Genomic DNA, 27,187 nt, shown 5'->3' with positions numbered 1-27,187 from the left:
CATACTTATTTCTAACCATGATAGCTCTGTGGGAATGCCAGTTTTGATGAGAGACGCTCGTAGTCATGCTGTCTGACTGACCTCTCCCACTCCCGATGTAGCTAGTTAAAGTATAAGGTTACTGTATTTGCAAATGATCAGAAGTTAATTATTTAAATACTACAATGCCTGATCTTAGTTGTTAGATGAACATGTATGATGTAACTGGCTGAGTTGTAGTAATGGCACATTAAAAGCAAGGGTAATGATATCTTTAAACACACTGAGAAACTGACAGCCTTTTCTACTAGTAAAAGCTTATGATATATGAAAAGCATAAACCAGTAAGTTAGGAATAGAAAATACAATTTACTTTGCATGTGTGCAACACTTTCGAGTTTTGCTTCTTTCTTCTTTTGTAATGCATATTGTACAAATAATAAATTGTATATATGTTATATGCTCATGTACAAGTAGAGCATGTATTTATGTACTGTGTTCTATAAATAGACTAAATATTTAACTATTTGTAAATAGACTGCTTGCCAGTCTGTATTGTCAGATTGCAGCTGCCCTCTCCTCTATGGTACAGAACTACATTGTTGTGAGCAACCGATGTATCACATACTATTTTTGTGTGCAAAATGGTAATGATAAATTGAATGTTGAAGACAAGCACTTGATCTGTAGGAGGACTGAAAAAGAGACACTGTGTGTTGACATTGCAGGTTAGCACCTGCAAGGAAGTAAACAGAATTATTTGCACAGTGAAGCATAAAAAGGAAGCTTAGCAAAAACATTACAAAATTTGAAAGCCTGTTTTAAAGTGAAGTAGTAGCCTTCTGCTGCAGGTGAAGCAGTAGTTGTCTGCTTTTAGACTATGGGCCTGCAGTTAAATCCATACTTGCATTCTGTGCAAAGAGGCTTTAATTTGCTTTTACAAAAATCTTAGTTGATGTATTGTTAAGTCTTAGTTGTTTTGTTTAACTACAGGTATTGATAGATCACTACCCTTGTACCCCGTAAGTTTTCTGAGTGATGATTTGCTATACTTTTATTTATTTCTTACCTCTTTAATGCTTTCCTTGACTACATCTTTCTATATCCCATGGCAGCTGAAAAGAATTTGAAACTGATTTTAATTAGTTGATAGACTAATAGGAATTGATGGGCTTCCATCAGACATGTAGCACTAATCTCTGTCAAACTTAAACCAGATTTAGTCAGTACATTGGAAGTGATTGCAAACTACCCCACTTTGAACCCAAGATGTGAGATAAAACCAGCAATCAGTATAACTTAAGGTAGATCTGTGCTTTATTCAAGTGGCTTATGGCTAGCTGGGCTCAGTACTGAGAGGAGGGAGGCCAGCTCAGGCTTGCCGCCTGAAGCACTGATTTATTGAACAGGTCGTCTACCTGAAACTTGTACTGTTGCTTGTACTTGGGATCCAACCAAACTAACCTAGGCTTGGCTCAGGTATACCTGTACAAACCACAGTTAGACTTTCTGATTATATGTTCCTGATTTTTAAAAAGCCAGTTCATGTTCTAAAAAAACCCAAACCACTTTTATTGCAATATTGTGCTGAACCTGAATGTTTCCTGTGCGTAGGTTTTATTTTAAAAAAAAATCCAACCTTTTTTGTCAAATTCAGGCATACGTAATGAAGCTGCAGTTGATTTAATTCCTGGGAAAATGGGCTGGGTGCAATAGGAGCTATGGAGAAGTGCTTTTTGTTGGAGAGGAAGGATTAACAATGAGAGAGGAGAATGGATTTTGTGTGGAGTGAAAAAAGAAATGAGTGGAGGTTAGGGTGGAGGCTCAGAGTACCTAAAGTACTGTTGGGGGAGAAGGAGGGTTTAGCAGGGATGTGCCACTGATGTGGAGGGAAGGAAAGATGTGTGAAGAAGGCATGGAGCCTAACTAGCCAACTTATTATACTCTGGTATTTGAAAGGCTTGCCTGAGTGCCTAATGATGTGCTGAGAGAGGTTGGCAGGGCTTTTCTGCTTTGTGGAGTCATGCAATTCCTGTAGCTGGTCATGTACTTTGCTTCTCTGACCTTCCTCTGCCCTCTGAAGGATATAAATATACACCCAGCTGGTCCATACTAAATGCCTATGGGCAGTGAAGTAAGTTCCTTGTTTTCATCCTGACATGTGAGGTGTGTGTATGTGAGGGGCACTAATATGAAAGAACCTGTATCCACAAAAAGCCAAGCCATGTATTTTATTAAGGTAGCATCTCTCAGATCTTATGTTAAATGATACAAGAATTTATGCATAATATGTTGTAAATGGCATGATTTCTTTGTCCCCTTTGCTTGCTGCAATGTAGAATTGCATTCAGATTATGTGCACTGTGGCATGAAAGCTTCAGCAATGTTAAGTTAATCAAGACATACGGATACAAACATACTGTGTTTAATCTGTAAGCTTGGGTTATTTAGGATGAAAGTGGAAATATGTGGGTCGGTAGTGCAAATGTGAAGCTTACCTGAACTGTAGCCCTTCTGGGATTTAAATAATATTTATCATGCTGATTTGTTCACTATGATGGGCTTTGTCAATTTGGTGCATCAGAATAATAAAAGGTCCAATTTGGTAAAATACGTTATTCAATAGAAATTACTTCACATTGCTTATTATCACATTTTGTTTCTAATAAATAATGGTAATGTACAGACGTGTGCTAAATATGGCTTGTACTGGCACAACTGAGAAAATGCAATTGTATCCAAGCACATCTCTTATGTTTGCTTAAGTATGTGATTCTTAGTATTAAAATGTTTATAAGTGTGGGTTGCTTGTTACACTGAAGTGAAAATGTAGTTTGAAATTAGACAGAACTGTGTAAGATAGAAACTTTACAAATCTTACGAGGAGCAGCTGAGGGAGCTGGAGTGGTTTAGGCTAGAGAGGAGGAAGCTCTGGGGGATATTATCGCTCTCTACAACTACCTGAAAGGAGGTTGTAGGCAGGTGGGGTCAGTCTCTTCTTTCAGATAACAAGGGACAGGACAAGAGAAAATGGCCTCAAGCTGCACCAGGGGAGGTTTAGATTGGATATTAGGAAAAATTTCTTCATGGAAAGGGTGGTGAAGCATTGGAACAGGCTGCCCAGGGTGGTGGTGGAATCACCATCCCTGGAGGCATTTAAAAAACTTGTAGATGTGGTGCTTGGGGACATGGGTTAGTGGTGGGCCTGGCAGTGCTGGGCTTAACGGTTGGACCTGATTGTAAAGGTCTTTTCCAACCTGAATGATTCGGCAATTCTGTTCTCTGAAATGAGTATGCTGTTTTAAATGCGTGTTCTCCTACTCTGATTTTTCTGCTGTGCTATGTTGGAATACAGAGGGATACAAATTTTATTTTCATCAATTGAGCTGCCTAAGTGGATGTGAATGTACAAAAATCTTAGGTTTGAATGGAACCATACTATGATTGTCAGAGCAGAAAAGGAAGCATTTTTACTCTTGGAAACTGCTTTATATATTGCTTTGTATATTTTGTCATGAGAGACAGGCCTAAGGTAGGATGAGGATACTGCTGTATTTCAGACTATAGCATTTAGCCTGGGCTAACATTCAGGCCATTTTCACAGAAAATTTCAAGGCTTGAAATATCAAGTCTTAAGTGAAAAGCCATGGGGGGTGGTGGGGGTGGGATTCAGATCCTCAATCTTTCATACAGTGAGTAAGATTTTCAGTAGTAACCAGGTTAATTGTACAGTCTGCAATGCACACATATAAATGTGTGTATATAAATTTTTGTTATAAGTTAGTCAACTCTTGCAGAAGAAAAATAATTTTTAGTCTTTAGGATTTTCAATACTATTTATTTTTAAATATTGTTCCTGTTGGAGTATACTTCAAGAGTATTCTCTGAATTGCTGATAAAAATTTAAGTCCAGACTTTCCTCCATACACTTCCGTGTTCATTGTAGTGTTCTTTTATTTGTTAGTCTTAAGATTTGTGCTGGTTGATCCATGCTACTAATGTGGGTTTTTTCGTGAGCAATATAGGAAGAATTTGCACTACCTGGAATGTCAACAGAACTGATGAAGGTTAATTGTCAGCTTTAATAGTTGTGGGTTGTGTGACTGAAAGCTTTGGTCGTAGATGCGGTAAAGCTGCTGTAGCCAAGTGTTTTAAATGAAGCATGCTCTGCATAGTAGGATTTCATTCTTGCAGAAAGGATTCTGTCCGTCCCCTCCTCATGCATAGTAAATTTAACTTGTTTTTTAAAAGGTGAAAACAAAATACAGTTTTCCTTCTGTTTTCTTGTGGATTATTTTCTGGGTAATATGAACAGCATAGCTGCCATTTGTTTATTTCTAGTTTTGAGCAGCATCATCTTTATTTTTATCAATAAAATCTTCTGTGTAACAGCTATCACAGTGCACTGTAATAAGCTCCTGTGTTTTACTTATCAGGGCTTAAGCTGGGTAATTTTTAAGTTCTCACCAGGAAACTTGCAGTAAGGAGCAACTTAAATATGTCTCAAAGGCAGGAATATCTTATTTAAGTCATCTGTTAGGATTCCAGTGTTTCTGTTTCCTACTGTTGTTAAGTTTCTTCTTTGTCTCTGGTTCTTTGGTGAATTCTTAGCATAGTTGCACTTTGGGATACAGCAAATTCCTTTGGGGAGGAGGGGATGGTTCTTGTGTGTTGCTATTTATTAGTAGTTCAGCAAATCAGTTGCATCTACTGCTTTAGTGATAGTTCTGTTTTGCTGTATTCCTACTTTGCAATTAAAACAAACAACCTTTTTCAGGTTTTTCTGCCTAACTTCTGATAATTGCATCTACTTCTAGTGGTATGTTTTTCTTCTGGTACAGTTGATGTCCACCTTTTTCCTTTTCCTTACTTCATCTCTCCCTCCATCCCACTTGAGAGCAGTTTAGTTAGTCAAAAGAATCCATGTTATTTACTTCCACTGAAGGCCTACCCTTTTAAAAATGGTGAAGACATTCAGAATACACAGTTTGGGAATGCATTGCTTGCTTCTGCAACTTGCTGATGAATTTACTTGCTCTAAAATACTGATTTAATTTCAAATCCCAGTTTCTAAAACTAGTGGGATAAAATCTCTTGTGTGAGTAGTAATGTCCTTTTGAAATACTTGTTGATTTGAAATACATGAGGAGAAAACTACTCCTTTTGGAGGGATTCATTTTTGTGGGTTTTAGTGCTGTTTACCGTCTAAACCATTGTAGCATACTAGGCTAAACAGAATTGCCTTGAGCCAGTAGAGTCTGCATTCATAAGATGGAAAGACACCCTCCTCTGGGCCCGAGGTGCATGTAGGAAACATTGCTGCATTATCTCGGTAGATGGAATCATGGCACCTTAGAACCATGGGGGTTTTCCTTGCTTGCCAGGTTTTCTGCATTTCTGCTTAGTATGGGTGTAAGCCTGTGAAAATGATGTAGATTTGGGATGTTTGGTTTAGCGTTCAGTTTCTTCTTTTAATATCTTTGAATAGCTAGCAGACTTTCAGCTTTTTTTTTTTTGTTACAAATGACCTGTGATGGGCTTTTGAATGCTTTCTGCTCTGGTTGCTGTTACTCAGCTCAGGACAACGCATTCTCTTCCACATTTGTTGGTGTTTTTTGGGGTTTTTTTTCTTCTTTCTTTGAAACAATTTAGTTTCATGTTCCAGTTGGCATCTGAAGAATTTGTAAGCCACCAAAATCATTTTTCTCAATGAAGGATATTTTTAAACACTTGGTTTCATCATAAACTGTAGAAACAAACAAAGAAAAAAAGGGGTTAGTTAGGTATTACAGCCCACTTTAATTGAAAGGAGAAGGAAGCTGAAAGCTGTGAGGAAGTTCTCAGAATCTGGGGTGAGGATACTGTGTTTTATAAATGAGTCTTGAGAGTGAGCAACAAAGCAAGAGGAAAAGTAGATAGTGTAACCTGCTAACAACATATTTTGTTACATTTTCAATGGCAACTTTTTAATTTCCATGGTGTTCCAAAGTAAACTGGATTTCCACTAGTAAGGATCAGTTGGGTAGGGGATGCAGAAAGAAGGTTGCTTCCTAATGGCAATGAATAGCAATTAAAACCTTTTTACACTTTCAATTTAGCATCTAATATTTTATGTAGTAATTGCAGCTGCACCTATTGGAGAAATTTTGGTGAGAAGATGGTGGTTTATATGGTGAGGATATGAAATGCAGGTAGTAATCAAATATAAACTATTTTAAAACTTCAACCTCCTCCCAGTAAAAAAAAAAAAAAATCCAACAGTTTAAGCTGTGTAATTTTTATTTTGTCACTTCATGTTTTAGCTATTGTCACATTTTCATTATTTCATTAGCAAATCTGTATTGTTTGTTACTTCTTGGTCTTTGTTTTACAGTCTTAAAAATATCAGATTTAAATGGAGAGAATGGGGCTGGCATGGAAGAGTCAGTCCTGTTCTGTGGTGGGGCTTAGGGTATAACTGATGAGCCCTTGTATTTGCTCAGTTTGGTGTAACAAGCTTCTTTTACATCCTACAGCTTTTTTTTGCATTTGCAAATGAAGAAAAGTTTTCTGAAAATGGATGGATGGTGTACAATCCAATGTCTGAATACAGGAGACAAGTGAGTTATTAAAGTTGCAGTTGCCTGGTGCTTTCATATCTGACAATTTACGTAGAGGAATTATTACTTGTATGTGTCTCTTACCAGCTGTTTTGTGGGGGGAGCTCAGAAAAGATGATGATGGAAATACAACTTGGAAAAAAAAGTAAAGAAAAGAAATAAACCACTGGAACCTTTAAAAAATTGGAGTGTCACAGGAAGGTAGTCTTTGCTCTTTGAAGGAAGTTATTGATACTTCTTAGAATGTGCCACTGTTAAGTGAGCAAGGGGTGGGGAGAATGTGCCGAATATGTAACTACAGTGTCCTAAATATAAATTTGATTTGGTCTTTGATTTGGTCTAGTGCTTCCTGAGGTGAAGGGAGGAAAAAAAAAGTTTTTTAGAAGCAGTGTTGCTTTATAGAAGTTAATTATATGTCTATTGGTATTCTACCTTGCTCTTTAGGTGATTTTGGAAAAATGTCAATGAAAGAGGATGATATATTCAATTTTAAAACACCTTTTAGAAAATTTAATGTTGCTTTAAATAGGACTTTTTTTTAATTATATAGCAAACAGTAAGGCCTTCCTTAGATTTATTTTCTTTTTCCCTCCATAGTTTTTTGGTTCAAGGTTTAGTGGCTGTTATGGTTTAACCTGAGCCAGCAATGAAGTACCACGCAGCTGCTTGATCACTACCCCCCTTCCCTTCCCACCCTGCCCCTGGTGGGATGGGGAGGAGAATTGGAAAAAGGTAAAACCCATAGGCTGAGACAAGAACAGCTTAATAATTGAAATAAAGTAAAAATAATAATAACAACAACAATAATAATTGTAATGAGGAGGAGAGGGAGAAAGAGGAATAAAATCCAAGGGGAAAAAAACAAACAAAAAAGTTATGCAGAATACAGTTGCTCACCAGTTGCTGACCCATGCCCAGCCAGTCCCCGAGAAGCACACAGTGGCTCCCGGCCAGCTCCCCCCAGTTTATATACCGAACATGACGTTTTATGGTATGGAATATCCCTTTGGCTAGTTGGGGTCAGCTGTCCTGGCTCTGCTCCCTCCCGGCTTCTTGTGCACCTCCTACCTGGCAGAGCCCGAGAGACTGAAGAGCCCTTGACTCAGGGCAAGCACTGCTTAGCATCAACTCAAACATCAGCGTGTTATCGGCATTGTTCTCATACTAAATCCAAAACATGGCACTGCACCAGCTACTAGGAAGAAAATGAACTCTATCCCAGCTGAAACCAGGACAGAGGCCTAAGACCCAAAAAATTAAACTGCAGCCCCCCACACAAACCCACTCTGTGTGTGTGTGTGAAGGGCTTATCAGTCTTTCTCAGTTTCCTGGCTGCTGTTTGTGAAATGTCTTACTGAGCAGACTGCAACTAAAACTTCTTGTTTCTCAGTAAGAAAGCTACCGTAATCTTACTTTTAACCTGAAGGTAGTACAAAGTCGCAGCGAAGAAAGGTTGAGGTGAGACTTCCTCCCCCTGTCTTCTCAGGACCATAGTCTCTTCAGCAGGCAAAATGGAAAGGCAGAGCTTTGACGGATGAGAAAAGGCAGTTTTCTTCCCTCGATCCCATCATTAAAGAAATGCATCTACTAGTTTTAATCATTGTTTTGAAACTTGTTGTAAGAATAGAGTTTTGTATGTAAGAGAACATGAGATAGCTCTGCAGTAGTCTAAGGCTGTGAATTCATCATCAATGAGCTATTTTGTGTGGTCTTGTAATCTTTTTTTCTTCTATTGTTTTGAAACAGTACTGTAGTTAGATTAAATTGGTAGGTTGTTGCCACCATGTGGCCATAACTTCTTGTAAAATTCAAGAGCAGAATTATTATTTGTATAGCCAAAAATATGTTGAAAAACTTTGTGTTACATTTTTAGGGACTGCCTAACGAACGATGGCGAGTAACTTTTATTAATGAACATTATGGCCTGTGTGACACATATCCATCACTCTTAGTAGTGCCATATAATGCAACTGATGATGATCTCAAGAAAGTTGCTGCCTTTAGGTCCCGAAATAGAATCCCGGTGAGTATGATGTGATGAAAGTTACCTTATAATGTAGCTAGTTTTAAGTATGCATCCAAACAACTTTTTGCTGGATGTGACACAGAGCATGGTTTTTTTGGAACTGGTTACAGCGGAATAGTTTTGATTGGCTGGTGGTTTTACTGCTTGAAACTAGTATCTTGGCCAAGCCAGATTTCCGTTTTCCCCCAACAATCACCCATTCCAACTTGGTTGGTTTTAACTTGACTTTTCTAGTAACAACTGCCAGCATTGCAGATTCCCTTTTCTTAATGAAGTATGAGCCTTAGACTACCATCTGTACTACTTTGACTATCATTGGATGCACATAAAAAGTGATAGCAAATGTTACTCTCCTGTAAGCAAACCGCATGGCATTTAAACATAGTTTCAATGGTCAGTCCTAAAATAAGACCTCATGCATAGTCTCTGTAGCGAATTCCTGGGCTTTTTAGCCCTTTAAATTGGGCTGTTTAAGATAAACCCATTTGACTTTTTGGGTATATTTCTGTAACTAAAATTCCTTGAAGTAAAAGAATTTTTATGTATCAGCTTTTTGCAGCACTATAGAAAATTTTAATTTCTACCACAATACAATCTGGTTTAACTAATATTTCCATTCGGCAGACTCGGAAGAGGTACTAGATTCTTAGCCAGTATCAGAAAGCTGCCTTGAATCTCAGTTAATTTCGAGCAGAAGCAAAACTCAGTATGATAAATATTTATTAGATATGGTGTTTACTGACAGGCTAGGCCTATAATTATAAATTTACTATATATACACACACATGTAATATATAATGTGTATAAAATATATATGTTAAATATATAGTGTGTGAATATATTTCTTATAGCCTAGCTGTATCTTCTCTGTCATCTCAGAATTCATGATGGGGCTTTTGTGTGCCTGTGCAGTGAGAGTCATTTCCTTGGTAATAGTAATCTTATTCTTGTCAGGAAATAACCGATCATACTCACCCACACACACTCTGACAGGTCTCATTCCTAGATATACAACTAAGGGTTGTATTACAGGAGTGAATACTTCCTGAGGAATTTTTTTTTTTTTTAATATCTGATGTTCTTTCACTCTGTAACCCACAACTTTCAGACTGGATGAGAGTGCTGTTTCTTAATATTCTTCATTCATTGCTACAAAGTTAGAGATTTTGCCGGCTGCTTATCTTTAATCTCTTGCACTGTAGTATGTTCCCTGGGCTGCACGCTCTCTCTTGTTTGTGTTAAGTCCCCTCTGACTGAGAAGAACAACAAAGGCAGTGTGCACTTTGTTCCAGTGCCCCCTCTTTGTGAAGAGGGCTGAGGAACAAAATGTTCTTTAAGGAGAAGGGGAAAACATTCAAGATACTCTAGAAAGGTTCAACTTTCCTTCCTACTCCAAAAAAAAAGGAAAAGTTGTTCTTGTAGAATTGGAGCATTTTAGTCACTTTCTACAATGACTTCATTCGTCTGAATTGCTTCTTAGTATCAGCAGGCATTGCTATGTTTGTTTCCAGTTTGCTTTTCAGAATTATTTGTGCAACTTGTAGGAAAATATTAGAATGCATTGGACTGTATAAGTAAGTATAATTTCAATAAAAGTTAAGTATTTAAAAGAACGAACTCTTCTAAAGATTATTACTATTAATACTAAATTTTATGAGACTACAGTGGAAGCAGTTAAATGTCTGGGGATTATCTTTTGAAGAAAAAAAAGAAGTGTTAACCTTCATATTAGCTCTTTTAAAGAATGTAACTTTGACATTTCAAGTTACAATTTGTTAATAAAATATATTTCTTCTGATGTGTTTTTGACACGTGACTAGGTTCTGTCATGGATTCATCCAGAGACTCAAGCTGTTATTATGCGCTGCAGTCAGCCTCTTGTTGGAATGAGTGGCAAGCGGAATAAAGATGATGAAAGATACCTTGATATCATCAGGGAGGCTAATGGGCAAATCTCAAAACTTACCATCTATGATGCTAGGCCCAATGTCAATGCAGTCGCGAACAAGGTAAACAGATGCTTAATAGTCATATTTGTGAAGGGGGGTGGGAAGGAGACTTAGTGTCAAGTTTTCTGTGAGGAGGTTTGTGGGAGCAGTACTAATCTTAATGTACATAAACTTACGTAAATAAATATATATTTACATAACCAAATATCGGGGCTCAAGGCCATGAATGCCTTAAGCAGGTCATAAGCAGGATTTCAGGACCCTGTGTGGATTTCCAGACACGCTTTACCCTGTCTGTTAGTAGTCAAGCACAGATCTTAGCACGGGACTGAAATCTAATAGGACTACACCTGCACTGTGAGGTAAATGTAAGGCTGTGCTGTAGAGCGTGCCCTTTGTTGAGTGACATGCCACCTCTGTGCAAGCCACAGCTCTGCTTCATATCCTCTGGAAAAGTTCTGTCCTGGGAAGGCTGTGTGCATAAAGCCTAGCCCACTGTTAGGCATCCTTTGTTTGGTTCTGGGAGTTTAGACAACAATTCTCCCCCTTTGGACTTATTTCAGTCCAGGACTAGTCCATTTCCATCACATTTAGGTGGAGCTTGAGTGACTATATACATATTGTTGTTACTAACTGGTATTGTGTGCCCAGTGAGATGTAGTAGTACCTTGGAAGCAGGTAACTTTGGGAGGGAGGTATGCATTAGTATTACAATGAGATTTTCATCTGAGGAAAGTAATTTCACCACAATGGTTAGCTCAGCCACAGGCATCTCATGGATTCTTCATACAGCAACTGGTATGCAGCTGATCAGCTGTGTGGTGCCATCGAGTTCCCATTCCTGCAGGGAGCATGGCAGAGCCTGGCTGTGGTGTCTCCACTCTGCTCCATCCTCCATTACTCCTATCAGCATGTGCTGAGCTGGCAGGATGTGTTGCTTAGGGAACTGTGGTCATGTAGATGCATTGGTGATACATGCCAACCATCCTGAAGGTGGTAGCTGTACTTTACCCTAAAAAAAAAAACCACCTACGCTTCTGTTAGGACCCAATTTTCTCTAATTCCCTGCCTCAAGGTGATTTTCCCACACATAGAGCACATCAGACTTTGTTGTGCTCCATGTTCATATGAAAAAACCTAATTAGGGAGAGGCGGTGAAGGACACAAGTTTAATGCTTTCTTCGTATGAGAATGTACAAACTTCACTCCCATGTCTAGGATAGTCCCTTACACACTGAACTTCAAGCACAAATGAAGTGGGTGTGCTCTTCGGTACTTATTAGTGAAGGTGTGTGTCTGCACAGCAAAGAGCATGAGAGAAATGAGCTTGAGAGGGTTTGACATCTTAGGGGAAATAATGAGTGTGCTTATCTGGGAGAGAAGGAATTACAGCTCCTGAGTAGTTTTTTGGCACAAAATGAACACTAATTTAGTGGAATGAGTCCTCTTCAATGTTTGTGCTGAAAGGAGCATGAAATGGTAAAGCTTCTTGGCCTCTGTGAGGTTTCTGTGTTACAAACATTAAGTTGCTTCAGAATTCAAGAGGGACAATAATGTTAGTGTTTTGCTCTGCGCAGCTTAAAAGCACATACATGTACCTTTATGGCCCTTTTTCTCTTTGATAGGGAATATAATTTATTAAGGAAGAAATGAGGTGCTTTTTTTGTATAGCACACACACTTTCAGAAACTGTATCCTAGGGTCTGTTTGGCTAGGTTTTCATCTGATGGTTTGTATTTTGAGGGTCTGTGTCAGTTGCTTGCAAGTTGCATTATCCTCTGCAGACTGAATTTTTGTGGGTGAACAAAACATGTAATCCTTCTGTTTGCCTTGTGGAAGGAATGTCAATTCTTATATTACCTTAAATTTTTCCTCAGTTCTTGGACAAACTCAAACTCTTACCCCATTTGTTTCAAAGATGTATTGTGGCTGAACTTTATATACACATACTCACTGAAGTATGAAACACAGTTTTCAGCTTTTTAAATTGGTATATTTCACCTATGTGTTGAAATTAACTCCTGATATGCCTAAATATGAAACAATCATAGCGGTAAAAGCAGTAGGGTGCATTGCTAGGTCTGAGGGACAGTGTCATAGAGTGCAAGCCGATGTTGATCAGCACTGAGAAAAGTTTTCTTGAACAGCTGTGAAGATTAGTGTAAGCAAAATCTTGGGCTATGCTACTCATGCATTCCTGTGCTCTTTGTACATAGGTCAAGACCACACAGTCAGTAGGAGTTGCAGCAGCCCTGATGCTAAAATTACAGTTATTCCTCACCAGGACTTCATGATACTCAAAGGAAAGAGAAAAATAGTGTCATCGCTTCTTTTAGCACAAACCCTGGCACAGAGAATACCCCCACATCTGAGGAAGGAGATAGCAAGCATAGAATAGAGAATACTGTGCTAGTATACAGAAATGTAGGTGGTATTAACGGGCAAAGGCTATACTGTACCCTAGGTGGTTGCTTGATGTGTCTTGATGTGTAGTTGGTGGCTGTAATGGCTTACAAAGGCAAAATTTAGTTACCACAATTCATGGAATGGCATGGGTTTGTTGTCTGCAGGAAATGCAATTTTACAGCTAAATTCAGAAAAATCTCATCAGTGGCACTGCATTCTGAAGTATGTGTGGGTTTTCCACTTCCTTTTGTGACCAGGCACATCCTCTGTAGTGGTGGTGATTCAGTGTTTTGGGAGAGCAGCAGTAGAATGGACTTTCTACTTATGTGGCTCTTTAACTTCTTAATGATCCAAATACACATTTAGTCTTCAGCCATAAAAGTTAACGTTAGAAAAGTTGCTTTTAAGTAAACTTAAATGTTACTACTAATTTACTACTTAGAGGCAGAATCTAAGATTCTTGAACTTAATTCTTAAATGAAACATAGCTTATTCTTAACTGAACTCTTTAATTTTAGTTGGATTTGTGGGTTAACCCCAGCTGGCAACCAAGCACCACACAGCTGCTTGCTCACTCCCCCACCCAGACGGGTGGGGAGGAGAATTGGAAAGGAATGTAAAACTTGAGGGTTGAGATAAGAACAATTTATTAATTGAAACAGAATAAAAATGAAAGAATAATAATAATTACTATAACAACAATAACAGTTATAATGAAAAGGTGGGGGAAAGAATAAAATCCACAGGGAACAGGATAAAGGAAAACAAGTGATGCAAAGTACAACTGTTCACCACCCACTGACCGATACCCAGCCAGTCCCCAAGCAATGATCCTCGGCTACCCCCCTTAATTTTATATACCAACATGACGTCCCATGGTATGGAATACCTCTTTGGCTAGTTCAGGTCAGCTGTCCTGGCTGTGTCCCCTCCCAATTTCTTGTGCCCCTCCAGCCCTCTTGCTGGCAGGGCCTGAGAAACCGGAAAGTCCTTGATTTAGTATTAACATTACCCAGCAACAACTAAATCATCAGTGTGCCACACTGTTCTCGCATCGGAGCCAAAACACAGCACTGTAGTGGTTACTAAGAGGAAAATTAACTCCATCCCAGCTGAAACCGTGACACTTGGCCAAACATTTTATCATTTTTATCTATTTCAGTGTCATTTCAATTTTAGTAAACTAGGCAGTTCAAACACAGGAAAGCATTTTTGGTTTTGTTCTTTTTGTTAGCAAGTTTGCACTGGTATACCTGAGATTTGTTCTCCTTTGAATTAGTGGTGTAAAGAAACAGACAAATCCTTTTGACTGAATTTCTAATTCATACAGAAACAAATGAGCAGTTTTATTCCCTGGTAGTGATGATCTCATATGTTATGAGTAATTGCTGTTTTGTGTGGTGTACTTTAATTTTAATTTAACCTTAATGATTTGTCTGGGAAGTAAGTTGATCTCTTTTGTATTCAGAAACATGAGTTTGTTTAAGCCTGGGTGGGAAAAGTGAACATCAACGAAGAAAAAAAATACTGATATTGTAATGTCAGTTGGGCAAGGAAAAGCCATTTCCACTGTGAATCTCAAAAGTAATGGGGAAGGTACCAGTGGCTTTTTATTCTCAAAGCAGTCTGAGTCCTGACTGATGCGATGCCGGCCCACTGTCCATAACCTGGCTGGTTCAGTCCGACTGGAAGGTCTCCAGGCCCCATAGTTCAAACAACCTTGTAGTGTTAATCTACTACTTTTAGGGTTACTCCCTTGAGATTTTGAAATGAACTAGGCTACCTGGAGCAACTTGAATGCCATTCTGGCCATGGGCTATATGTAATACACTTTGTCCTTTTGGACAAAGGAAGGCCCCCAAGTATCCTTCTCCAGCATTTGCTCCTCCAAAGTTTGTATCAGAGACTGATGTTTTAAACAAGCAACTGAAATTACATATTGCTCAACTACAAAACAAAGTATAAACAAAATTCAGTCCCTTCTTGTTCTGTTGAAGAGCTGCTACAACAGTCTATATGTGACTAAAGTTAATTTTAGATCTCTTGTTTGTAGGCAACTGGGGGTGGATATGAAGGTGAAGATGCATATCCCAACGCAGAACTTTTCTTCTTGGACATTCATAATATTCATGTCATGCGGGAATCTTTGAAGAAGTTGAAGGACATTGTTTACCCTAATGTGGAAGAATCACACTGGTTGTCGAGTCTGGAATCAACCCATTGGTTAGAACATATAAAGGTAACTTTTTGCTGTTTGAAATAACGCTTGACCAAGCCTGTCATGTCAGACTTGCTTTCTTTGCTGGACTTTGAGATAGTCCTGATACAGAACACACTGAACTACTTGGACTACAAAGCCAGCAGAGTATATTATGATTTAACATTATTAAGCAACAGTAGGTGAAATGCAACATTTATTGTCTACCTCAAGTCAAATACCAGTCTTTAACAGAGGAATGCATTGTTAGTCTGATTGCCTTCACATGTAAGAGAAGAGATTTCTTTTTGTTTCTAGCAGTGCCGGACTATAGATAGCTGTCATTGTGAAGGATTAGTAATTACTTCAGTTGTCAGTATGTATGTAACTTTATTTTGTGGATTATAGTTTTGTAAATAAATCTTGTAAATGTGTTTGTAAATTTTGTAATTTTCACCTTGTAGCACAAATAAAATACTTAAACTGGTAATTCACCAGTGTTCTTACTGGTTGACCTTTGGACCTTTTGCCTCAAGTATAGCTATGCAAAAGTATTGAGAGATTATGTAATGAATTCTACTTAATAAATTTTCATTTTAAGTTAATATTTGGAAAATAAGCATATTAGAAGGGTACAAGTTCCTTTGTCCAACAACTGAAATATTTCAGTAATTTAGCTGAAAGAAAGGAGCCAAATGAAATACAGATTTTTTTTAGAGAGTATATCCTATGGTAAATCCTCTCTTTCTTTAAAAAAGAAGCTTATGTTCTTTGATTTATCAAGGTTACTGCTTTCTGCCCCATTTTTTAAGAATTTGCTGTGAGATGAATTAGACCTTACTAAGGGATTAGGGAACCAATCTGTTTCTCTATTTTTATACCAGAAATTTACTTGATCTCCTAGAAAATTCTTTTCCAATTGACTACACCATGTTCCTCGGGTCTTTTAATGGAAATAGTATCAATTAAGATATTGTGTAGATACAAATAAATCAATTTATTTTTGTTAGAATGATAACACTAATTAGTGGTCTTTGGTGTCTGTTCCTCTTTGCTAGCTTGTCTTGACGGGAGCTATTCAAGTGGCAGACAGGGTGTCCTCAGGAAGGAGCTCTGTGTTGGTTCACTGCAGTGATGGCTGGGACCGGACAGCACAGCTAACATCGCTGGCCATGTTGATGCTAGACAGCTACTACAGAACAATTGAAGGCTTTGAAGTTCTGGTGCAAAAAGAGTGGATAAGCTTTGGACACAAATTTGCATCGGTAAGAATTAGAAGATAATTGCAAGAACCATGCAACATTAATGTTCTAAAAAGCTTTTAATATTAAACTAGTCATTGTGTCAGGGTTTGATAATTCTTTATTTTGGAATTCTGATTTAAAACATTTCCAGGTAAATCTGAGAAGAGCTTTTGGTTTTGGACCTGTTTAGTTAATTTTTTTTTGCTGTTCTTTCTATGAGAACTTATATTTAGTTCTTTACACGCTTTTGAAAACACAGAATTGCTAGGGTTACTGGGGTTGTGGTTATTAAGCAAAGGAAATGAGAAGGCAGAAGAATTGTCTTCTCAAACTTTTCAAAAGATGATGAAATAAGGCTGGAACATGGGGCTTTTCCTTCACCCTCCCTTTGGACTATTTTGGATGTTATGGGAAGCATATGAATGAATCTGGCCAATGTCTTTTAAGTGATGTTTTGAATGCTGCTTCCCAGTATTCTACCCTTGTCATAATAGCTCTCAAGAGGCTGTCACTGATGATGCTGGCTCTAGTTCTGTTCTGTCTTCTGGGTGCTTAGAAGGTTAAGTAGAAATTGTCTGTAGCAAGTCCTTAATATCCATGCATAATGCGAAGTGCAAAGTCAAGGGTGCTCATGTTAGGAAACATTTCAGAGTCTCAGTGGAACTTGTTTTAAATTTGGTAGCTTACCATTTAATCAGGAAATCTATATGAGGAACCTGGAGGAGCAGAATAGATTGCCAGGGTGAGTGTGCTTTGATATGTAAACTTAAAACATAAGTTGGGAGCTTTACAACAGTGCTGCTTGTTGATGCTGAACATTGTAATTCACAGTAAGAAGTTTCCACACCTTCAGGAGAAGTCATTTGCACAGACAACTTGTCCCTAGTGGAATATTCTAAAGATACTACTTAATATTGCTAAAATTTGGAAAATAGGCAATCTGGAAAAAATCAAGAAATGGAAGAATATACCTATGTGTGTATTTCATGCCCATTTTACGTTTGCAAGACTGTCTCAGCCACTTGGAAATTCATGTATAGCTACTGAGCGTGAACCACTTCACCATTTATTGTATGGTGTGTGTATAGTGTACAAAGTGTGCTTGTATGCTGCAGCAGTCTTTGATCTGACATTCTAAGCTTCAGAGCACCTTTAGGAGATTTGCATTTTGATCATTGGGAGTGGTATCTGTCATAGTCCATTTTTTTTGTATACTTACCTGTAGTCTTCTAGTAGTGGTGTGTTACATAAAACTTTGAAGTATTCTGTCTATGGTACAGCCACAGGAAAAACACTGGCTTGCCTTTGTATTCTTGTATTTTATTTCGTATTTTTTAAAAACATTATAGTCATGGTGCAGATAAAATGAGATTGTATAACTAGGAGACCTGTAGCCTAGCACACATGTTATGCTTTAACAGACAGCTTGAAAAAGAGATCCGTGTGTCCTTCACCATTCTGAAAAAACTAAGTAATCTATCATTCTTTTTATTAAGCCATTAATTTTATTTTGAATAATCAAAAGAGTTTGTTCTCTCTCAACAGATAATGTTTTTCTCCTATTAGTGAGGTAGGACTTTTGCACCCCTTCCAGATGACTAGCTCAGACCACCTGTTCATCTCTGACAATGTAGCAGCAATAAGGATGATTTAAATAGCCTGCTTTTGCTTAAACTACTGTTTTATTTTCCCCAACTTTCTCACTGAAGTAGTAATCTTTGGAAATGGTTGAAGCCACTCTCCTGTAGCCATCTGCAGTTGAGAGTACCGTATATTTGGATTGGATGGGCTGTTCAGCTTATAGTGAAGTATTTTCTGGAGTATTCTGTAGAAATGGTTGAGTCGCTGTCTCTGGAGGTATTTAAAAGATGTGTAGATGTTGCACGTAGGGAAATGGTTTAGTGGTGGACTTGACAGTCCTGGGTTAATGGCTGGACTCAATGATCTTAAAGGTCTTTTCCAGCCAACATAATTCTATGATAAAAAATGATAATGCAAACAGAAAATATTTTGATCATACATGCTCTGTTTTAGTTTGGTTATTACCTGATAGATCTGTGAGTTTTAATAGTGAGGACCAGGCACTTCGGTGCAGGTAGCGTTTCCTGAAACTCATCTCTGAAACTATTGTTGTTATGCCCTCCTTCAAGTGGGGAGTTGGAGAAGAGTAGGGAGTTTCTTGTATTGTCTGGATTAGTGCAAGTGTCATGTTTTCATGTTACTAGGGCTGCAATTTGGATGTTTTAATAACAAATAACTAAATAGTAGACTACTTTGTAGTTCCTCCCAGTATTTTCTGTCTAATGAAGCACGCAATAAGTCCCCTTGTTGAAAAGGGATTCCCTGCCCCTGCTTTTCTATGTATAGTGAACTTGGTGCACTCTGCAGGTGTTAAAAATGCTTTCTATCTAGAATGTCATTCTAATAATGCAGTCTAATGTAAGAAATAGGAGACATAGACATAATTATAGATGGAAAATACTCAGACATCCTAAAACTTCTAGCCGTAGTGAAAGTGGAAGGACATTCACTCATTACTGAACACATATATGACTCTGTTAACAGATACAATGTATTTTAAACCATAAAAACTGGAGAGCAAGGAGGCCAATTTGTTTGTCTTCCCTACAGTGTTTTCCTAGTCATTTGCTACTGTTCACTGAGTTCGGCTACAATCCCTCATCTCACTCTTATTTCCTGCCATTCAATTCTATTATTTCAAACTATCTTGCAAATCATTGTAGTGTACTGGTTTTATAACTCTTAACATCCTTAAGACATTAAGCCTGCTGTCTTACGGGCAGAGAGACAGCATCTTAGTTCAACATACATGCTCTTCTTTTGTCTCCTCCAGGCCAGTATATTTGAGCAGAATTATGGAGTTAATAGAATCTCTTTTCCCTGCATTTCTTATCTGTTCTCAGCTATCATATGTGAAAAGGAAGGAAACAGTTTTTACCAAACCTGCTTTTTGTCTGTGGGGAGAATGCCTTTAACTGTTACTTTGGACTCCTCAGAATAAGTGACTCACCGAAACTTTAGAAATGTGTGTTAATTTTCTGTCAGGAGCATGAACATTTCTTTGAGCTCACTCATGTTCACTGTCTACCTCAGGATGAATCTTTAGGTTCAAGTATGGAGGGGGAAGAGGAGAATCTGTGTGGATAGTTTGATGATCGAGTTTCTCCAGTGGCTTAAGTTACAAAAAGAAGACAAAGTATATAACTTGGCTTTTGACAAAATTATTACATAAACGTGTCTTGATTATTTGCAAAATAATGGATACTTTAATGGTTCTGCTTGTCCAATAACTAGCAGGTTTTTATAACAGGACCAATTATCACTTTGGAATTTGATGTCTTTGGAACAGCTTTGCAGTGCTTCTGTATATCTGAATCTCTCCTCCTTGGTGCAATAACTAATTCTGAAGTTATAAAAACAGGTTGTTATATTACTGAAGCACTAATATGCTAGTGCAAAATAAGAAACAATGTCTATTGGGCATAAAATAAACTGTTTCGATTAACAGGAGGCTGTATTGCTTCATTTCAGAGAATAGGCCACGGTGATAAAAATCACGCTGATGCAGACAGATCGCCCATCTTTCTCCAGTTTATTGATTGTGTGTGGCAGATGTCTAAACAGGTATGTTATATCATTCTTCAGAAGGCAGCATTGTTAAGAGATTACTGAATTAAAAACCTAGGTCTTTATTTAAAACCAAAGTATTTGAAGAGGATAGCATACCTCTGTGCTCTGATGCTGTAGTCCAAAAGAGTGGATTTGCTTTTAAACGATACCATGTCTCTACCATATTTCTAAAAGGCGTATATAAGCTGTGGTTATGTTGCTTAACATGGCATTGGCTATGCATGCAAAGCTGGCCTGTCTTGGATACAGGCTTCTGTCGTGGTTTAACCCCAGCTGACAGCTAAGCCCCATGCAGGTGCTCGCTCACTCCCCCCACATTGGGACGGGAGAGAGAATCGGAAGAGTAGAAGTGAGAAAACTCATGGGTTGAGATAAAGACAGTTTAATAGGTAAAGCAAAAGCCAGGCACATAAGCAAAGCCAAGCCAGGCGTTCATTCAGCACTTCCCATGGGCAGGCGGTGCTCAGCCATGCCCAGGAAGGCAGGGCTCCAGCACCCATAATGGTTACTTGGGAAGACAAATGCCATTGCTTTGAACATCCCCCCCTTCCTTGTTCTTCCCAGCTTATATACTGAGCATGCTGTAATATGGTATGGAATATCCCTTTGGCTAGTTCAGGTCAGCTGTCCTGGCTGCGTCCCCTCCCATTTTCTTGTGCCTCTCCAGCCTTCTCACTGACAGGGCCTGAGAAGCTGAAAAGTCCTTGACACAATATAAAGATTACTTAGCAACAACTAAAAACATAATTGTGTTATCAGCATTATTATATGAAATCCAAAACACAGCACTGTACCAGCTAGTGGGAAGAAAATTAACTATCCAGCTAAAACCAGGACAGCTTCTCGGAAACATATCGAGAGATGTGACCCAGCAGAATGCTTTTACAGGAATTGTATCACACTATCTTAATAGCATCTGTTGTTTCATTTCAGTTTTTGTGGAACTGTCCTTTGAACCACAGGGACAAACATTCTTTTGTCAAAGCTTGAAAAGGAAGCTTGGGAGCTGTTGAGTGCTGTAAACATATTTTCAATAACTAATGAAACAAAGCAGCAAACTCAGTCCATTTAGGGACAAAGATTAGGAGCTAAACCAGGGGTCCTCAAACAACGGCCTGCGGGCTGAATACAGCCCCCCAGGGTCCTCAATCCGACCCCTAGTATTTACAGAACACCCCCCCCGCTCCCGCCCCCCGCCCCCCCCGCCAGGGGTTGGGGGGGGGGAAACCAAGCAGCCGCAGATGACTGCCTGCCACTTCATCCGTGCGCTGGCCCCCTGGTTAAAAAGTTTGAGGACCCCTGACCCTTGTTTTCCTGTATGGTGCTGCACTATAAAGAGTGCACTATGGATATCTTACTGTTTTGCTGGTAAAAATGTAACTGTAACCGTTCTGTATTTGATTCTTGTTTTTAGAAATTCAAGGCAGTTAGAACATTTTGAGAAGAGTTTTTTTCAGGGAATAGTTTGACGTTGAACATCTCATGCCATCTGAACACTTACTTTGCTATATAAAGTATATGAAAGCATTATCCTAAAAATTATTTGTAGATGTATTCAGGCTTCTACATGCTGCCTTTAGCCTCTTAAACCAGGGCATGTGCATCTCTCCCTGCTTTTATGATGTAAGGAACAAATGTGTCTTTTCTGCTTTTAGTTTCCTACAGCCTTTGAATTCAATGAGCAGTTCTTAATTACAATCCTGGATCACTTGTACAGCTGCCGGTTTGGTACTTTCTTGTATAACAGTGAGTCTCTTCGAGAAAAAGAGGTTAGTCATATTTAATTGTATCGCTGTCTTGACTCTAGATAATTACAGGAAGTTTGGGTTGTATTGCTTGGTTATATTCCTTGTATTACAGTGGTTTTGAACTGGTTTTATTCTTTTTACAGGATAAGTTGCATGGTAAATTCCTTGGGTTTGGTAGCTTAAAGACTATGCAGTCACTAAAATATTTGTCAAGCACTGGTTGTTTTGAAATATTTCTAATAACAGTAACTTACTATGCTTCTAAGTAAATCAGAAGTATATTAACTTTAGAATGTAACCGTGGCTTCTGTGATGGATTTCCTGCTTTTGTGCAAATATTTACTGTTCTTATTTCAATTTCATTTTAGAAAGTGACTGAGAAAACGTTGTCATTATGGTCTTTGATAAACAGTGAAAAAACTAAATATACCAATCCTTTTTATACTAAAGAGCTAAATCGAGCACTCTATCCAGTAGCCAGTATGCGTCATTTAGAGCTCTGGGTCAATTACTACATCAGGTGGAACCCAAGAATTCGGCAACAAGTAAGTAAATTTGCTATAACATACAAAATGCTTTTTGACTTTGGAAATAGGATTTTGTGTCATAACTGACTTGTAGAATAGTACCTGTAATCTGTTCAGGTTTTTAATCCTATATTGGTAAAGATAGAGAAAAAAGGTCAAAATTATTGTTCAGCTTTTGGGTTTTGGTTTTTTTTTTCCACTGAGCTCTTCTCAGAACACTGAATTTATTTCAGTGCTTAGTATCAAGTCGTCCTCAAGCTCTTTCTATCCTCTTTCCTTGGGGACAGGGCTCGGGGAGCATTTTTTAAGGGCATTTGATGCTACTACAGGGCAAATGACAATGCTTAGAGATAGGCTTACCTATCTCTGAAGAGTTTAGGGCATTAGCATCACAAACTCAGTTGGCTGCATTTGCTTAGCCTTTCTCCTTTTTCTGAGAAAGTGTATGAAATCTAGAAATTACGATGACCTGTTCAGTCCTTTCTCTTTCAAAACAGCTGTCTGTATTGATGGCTTATGGTAAGATTATTTTTTTAATGTAACTTTGATGACAATTTGTTACTGAAAATTATACAAGTGGATCAGGTTGGAAGCCCAGAAAAGCTTTTATCAAATTACACAGAATTCATTTCTGTGCTTTTAACGTTTAATATATGGACACTCAATGTTTGTTACAAACTTGCTAGAGATCTCGGCAATGCAGCATGTAAAGATAGTGGAGAGAGACTTATTTGTCCTTCTTAACAAGTTCTGGAGTTTTGAGTAGAAGATAGAGGAGCAATTTCTTTGACGGAAGCAGTCTTCATGATCCAGCCCCTGGAATGAATCAGGAGATTCCAAGCAATGAACTTCCTTTCCCGCAGCTGATCTCCTGTATTATTTACAACACTTTAAAGGCTGCAAGAAAGCCAGTTTGCTATATTTTCTTACAAGTATATTGCTAGTTTTAATTTTAAAGTTCTGTTTTTAAAGCTTTTGTTGCTTGTTGTGAAAAATGAGGACATTTTACAAGACGTGAATCAAAATATGTATTTTAGAAAGTGAAAGATTATAGGGCATACAAATTAGCTGTAAATCTACTTTAAAATGTGCTTTGCTTTTATTCAGGGAAGGTCTTTGGCAGGAGTTTCTTAGAAATACAAACCCTGTGATAATCTATGCTGCTACTACTGCTCCCTCATCTTCACCATCTTTACATACAAAGTGCAGCCTTTTTTTTTTTTTCTTTCTGCACACAAAATTTGTGCTTCATCCTGACTTAAGCAGCTGAGTAGTGGACATGTGGCCTGATCTAGTTTTTCAATGACCTTTCATAGTGCTGTTACTTAGAAGCATGTTACGCATCAGATTCCAGTCTAATGAAGAGTCTGGTCTGTCACTAGCAACATTATTAACCCTAATTTCTAATCAGCATCTCTAATAATTTTAGTAACTGCATTCAGTCATTGATGTAACTTCCACAGTTGCTTCAGCATTCATTGCCGTCCTCATCTGGGGTGCCTAGTGAGTGGTGCATGTAAGAGTGCCGGTTCAACTGGTTTTGAATTGGTGAGGCCTTACATTTGCTCCTGAAACTGTACTGCTAATAGCTTTTAATTACAGGCAGTTAACTGTGAAACAGCAGCAACTTCTTGACAGATGTACACAGCTGAAGGTAACTTTAGGCTCTGTACCTGCCTTGGACATTTGTGATAATACGTCTTTTCCATTTGTTTCATTACTCTCTTGAAAACTAGGACAGTTGATTTTTAAACACATTCAGGTTTACTTACAAAATTCACTATAATAAAGTTTTGCATTTATTTCACTTGTTTGTTTACACAAAGTTGCAAATTTGCTGTTAAAAATTGAAGTAGATTTTATCAGTGAGGGAAGCTTTTTAATTGGAAGACATGTAGCTAAAATAGTCAATCTGGCTAAATCCTGTTTTTAGGGAAGGTAGTGAGACATCTGATCTCTGGAATCTAAAAGCTTTTAACAATTCAAGAAGAATACCTTGGCTGAAGATTTTTTGACACCCATCTTGCCTTGCACACAGTGTTAATTAGATAATAAGAAAATAAAATCTATATGCTCCAGAAAGGGCAGGCTGATTTTATTGAGGTAGGAAGAACTGTTTTGTATAAAGATTTTCTTTGGATGAGAACAACTGGAAGGCAGAGGGCTCTTGCATTATAGAAATAAATATTTCTGCTTAGCTACAACTCACTATATATGTTGGGGACTACAAATACTGAGTAATGCCAGGAAAATACAAGTACTACAGCAACCTAACTGTGTAGAAGTAGTTGGACTGAAGTGATGAGACTAATGCAGATCTCTTTCTAGCAGCCAAATCCCGTGGAACAGCGTTACATGGAGCTCCTTGCGTTACGTGATGATTATATAAGGAGACTTGAAGAGCTGCAGATCACAAATAATTCTAAGATCTCCAATTCATCAACCTCATCAGCATCTCCCTCACAAATGATGTCCCAAGTACAAACACATTTTTGAAGAAAATATTGGCTTCGTTCTATACTGTAATAGCAAGTGGTGCTTAACATAGATCTATAGCATAAACAGGAATATTTTAATGCCTTACATTAGACTGTCCTAACACAAGTTACTTTAGCCTGTCTTCATTTGAGGAGGACTCAAAACAAACTCTTCAATTACGTGCCTTTCAGAACCTGTGGACTGGGAACATTATTAATCAACTTCTAGTTATGGAGGACTTTAAGAGTTATTTTAGAAAGTCTGGTACAATTGGAATTAAACTGATATTATTGTTTTCATAAGAATGCTTTAATTTATTACATTGTAGGTCATGTTTCTGTAAGGAAATTCATGCTCAGTCTTACATGTTGTGAAAAAACACATTAATGACAATAGGAATATTCACATTGTGTAAAATTAGGTATGTGTGTATTCCTGTTAGGAATACATTTGTGGAGTTTGAGATAAAATAAATTCTATTGTGAGATTTCAGAGAGAAGTGTTGAAATTTTCTGGTTACCTCAGAATCCCAAATTTTCCTTTTTGAAATAAATAAAAATATGGAAGGGATTTCACTGATACACTTCTAATGAAAAAGTTCAAATAGCTCAGTAGATATCAAAATAAAAGAAAAAATCTATTTTTTATTCTAAATAGGTGGGGTTTTTTTAAAACAAATTACAATTGTACTAGATTCTAAGAAGTCCTGTCTTGGCTAACTGTTCAGCACTAAAGTATATTACAAATATTGTTAGCAATATTTGTTCTTTGGATTAATACCGAATAAAATGGTTCATAAAGAAGGTTTATATAATTAAAAACAGACCCACAGACACATCATTTAAGTATCCAGCAATAGCCATAGTATTAAAGCTTGTGTTTGTCTTCTAAAAGTAAGTGTGCCTGTTTAAAGGAGCTTTTATACCAAAGTAGGGAAAAAAATCAGTTACAAATACTGTTGAAAACTTGTACATTTATAGTTTACTGTTTAATTTAACTTTTTTTTTCAACAAATTTATTTTTAAGTATTTAAGGGACTTCAGTGTACAAGATTTGCCTATAGTGTGTGCACTTCCATTGAACCTTCCAGTGAATCCTGGCTTCAAGCCTTCATTTCAGAGGCTTCCAGTAAACCTTTAATTTGTACCTTTCAGGTATTTTTTTAATAGTTGCAAGCATTTCTTACGACAGCACAAACCTTGCTACTTGATATTTAATTAAAATTTTGCATATTCTCAGAAGTTTAATGGTATTCAGGCGATCCAGGAAATAAATACTGCAATTCCAGACTCTGTAGAGGAGACTATCTAATATTGATATTTCAAAGGAGATATTTTGATGCTTGAGGCTTCTGTCATTGTAAATTATTGTATATGTGGTGAGTTTTGATCTGCACGATATAATAGGATTATATATAAATTGTTTTGTGTAAGTATATATAATATAGTTTATTAGAAATTCTGCAAGTTTATAAAGTGTAAATATTTTGCATATGAAAACTAAATTTAAAGCTATAGTTCCATAAAGTAAGTTTAGAGGACATCTGAATATTTTTAGAACAGTATTTTTTCAAAGGAATAAAAGTGTACCGCCTCTTGATTTAATTCAGTATATACACTGAATTGCACTATTATTTTCAGGGAAGCTCAGAGCATATGGCACGTGTGTGTTTTAAATAGACATGATTCATATATGACTTGGTTTTGTCCTCTAAACTTCATTCTCCCATCAATGTTCTTCGGTATGTATTTCCAAAATAACAATGTCCCAAAATCTTGACTTAAGGTAACTCTTGGCTGGTTAAGATGCATTACATCAGATAAATGAAGAAGGATACTCGATTGTTGATGGTATAACTTACATTTTGAAAGCTATGCATACTACTCTGGTATATTTGCCTTCTACTTACTTGTGGTTTATAAAAAAAAAAAAAAAAGCTATTTTTATTAGAAATTTGAAGTTTCTGTATTTGAGTTGAACATATTGGTGACATCTCTGAGCAGTGTGAAGAAGTTCAGAAAATCTAATCGTTTTTACTATGTAAACACTACGTGATAAACTGTTGCATTTGGGAAAGTAATATAATGGAAGGGTTCTTTTTGCACTTAATTCATTACATATATACATACCAATCTTCATTACTGGTTTGGTCAAATTTCAGTCTTTGAAGCTTGTTGACATGTCGCTGTGTGGGCTTGGCTTTTTTCCAAGTCAACAGATAAAATTAAACCCAGTATCTTATCTTATTTTTATATGGCAATATTAGGCAAACACAGGGATGTGTTCAAAGTAGTCATTTTCCAGAAAGTGTCCAATTAAAGTTGCAAATGTAGGCACACAAACAGATTAGTGTGAATGGAAGACTTTTCCCCTTTCTGCCCAG

General features: G+C 37.6%; 1 protein-coding gene across 3 annotated transcripts in view; it reads left to right on the top strand.

Moving 5' to 3' along the window:
* The window catches only part of MTM1 (myotubularin 1), a 48,686-nt gene extending 21,744 nt beyond the window's left edge, over positions 1-26,942 (top strand). For 2 of the 3 annotated variants that reach the window (XM_055818216.1, XM_013299919.3), the window contains 9 exons: positions 6,495-6,578; positions 8,452-8,601; positions 10,425-10,613; positions 15,013-15,198; positions 16,215-16,421; positions 19,953-20,045; positions 21,707-21,820; positions 22,168-22,344; positions 24,655-26,942. In XM_055818216.1, coding sequence (XP_055674191.1) covers positions 6,495-6,578; positions 8,452-8,601; positions 10,425-10,613; positions 15,013-15,198; positions 16,215-16,421; positions 19,953-20,045; positions 21,707-21,820; positions 22,168-22,344; positions 24,655-24,822 — 1,368 coding nt within the window. In that variant the 3' untranslated portion in view covers positions 24,823-26,942. The remainder of the gene's footprint in view (positions 1-6,494; positions 6,579-8,451; positions 8,602-10,424; positions 10,614-15,012; positions 15,199-16,214; positions 16,422-19,952; positions 20,046-21,706; positions 21,821-22,167; positions 22,345-24,654) is intronic. The other variant, XM_027788073.2, reaches the window with a different exon arrangement.
* The last annotated feature ends 245 nt before the right edge of the window (positions 26,943-27,187 follow it).

Source organism: Falco peregrinus, chromosome 13 (genome assembly GCF_023634155.1).
Source record: "Falco peregrinus isolate bFalPer1 chromosome 13, bFalPer1.pri, whole genome shotgun sequence".
Classification (NCBI taxonomy): Eukaryota; Metazoa; Chordata; class Aves; order Falconiformes; family Falconidae; genus Falco; species Falco peregrinus.
This window is presented reverse-complemented; position numbering and strand designations above follow the sequence as displayed.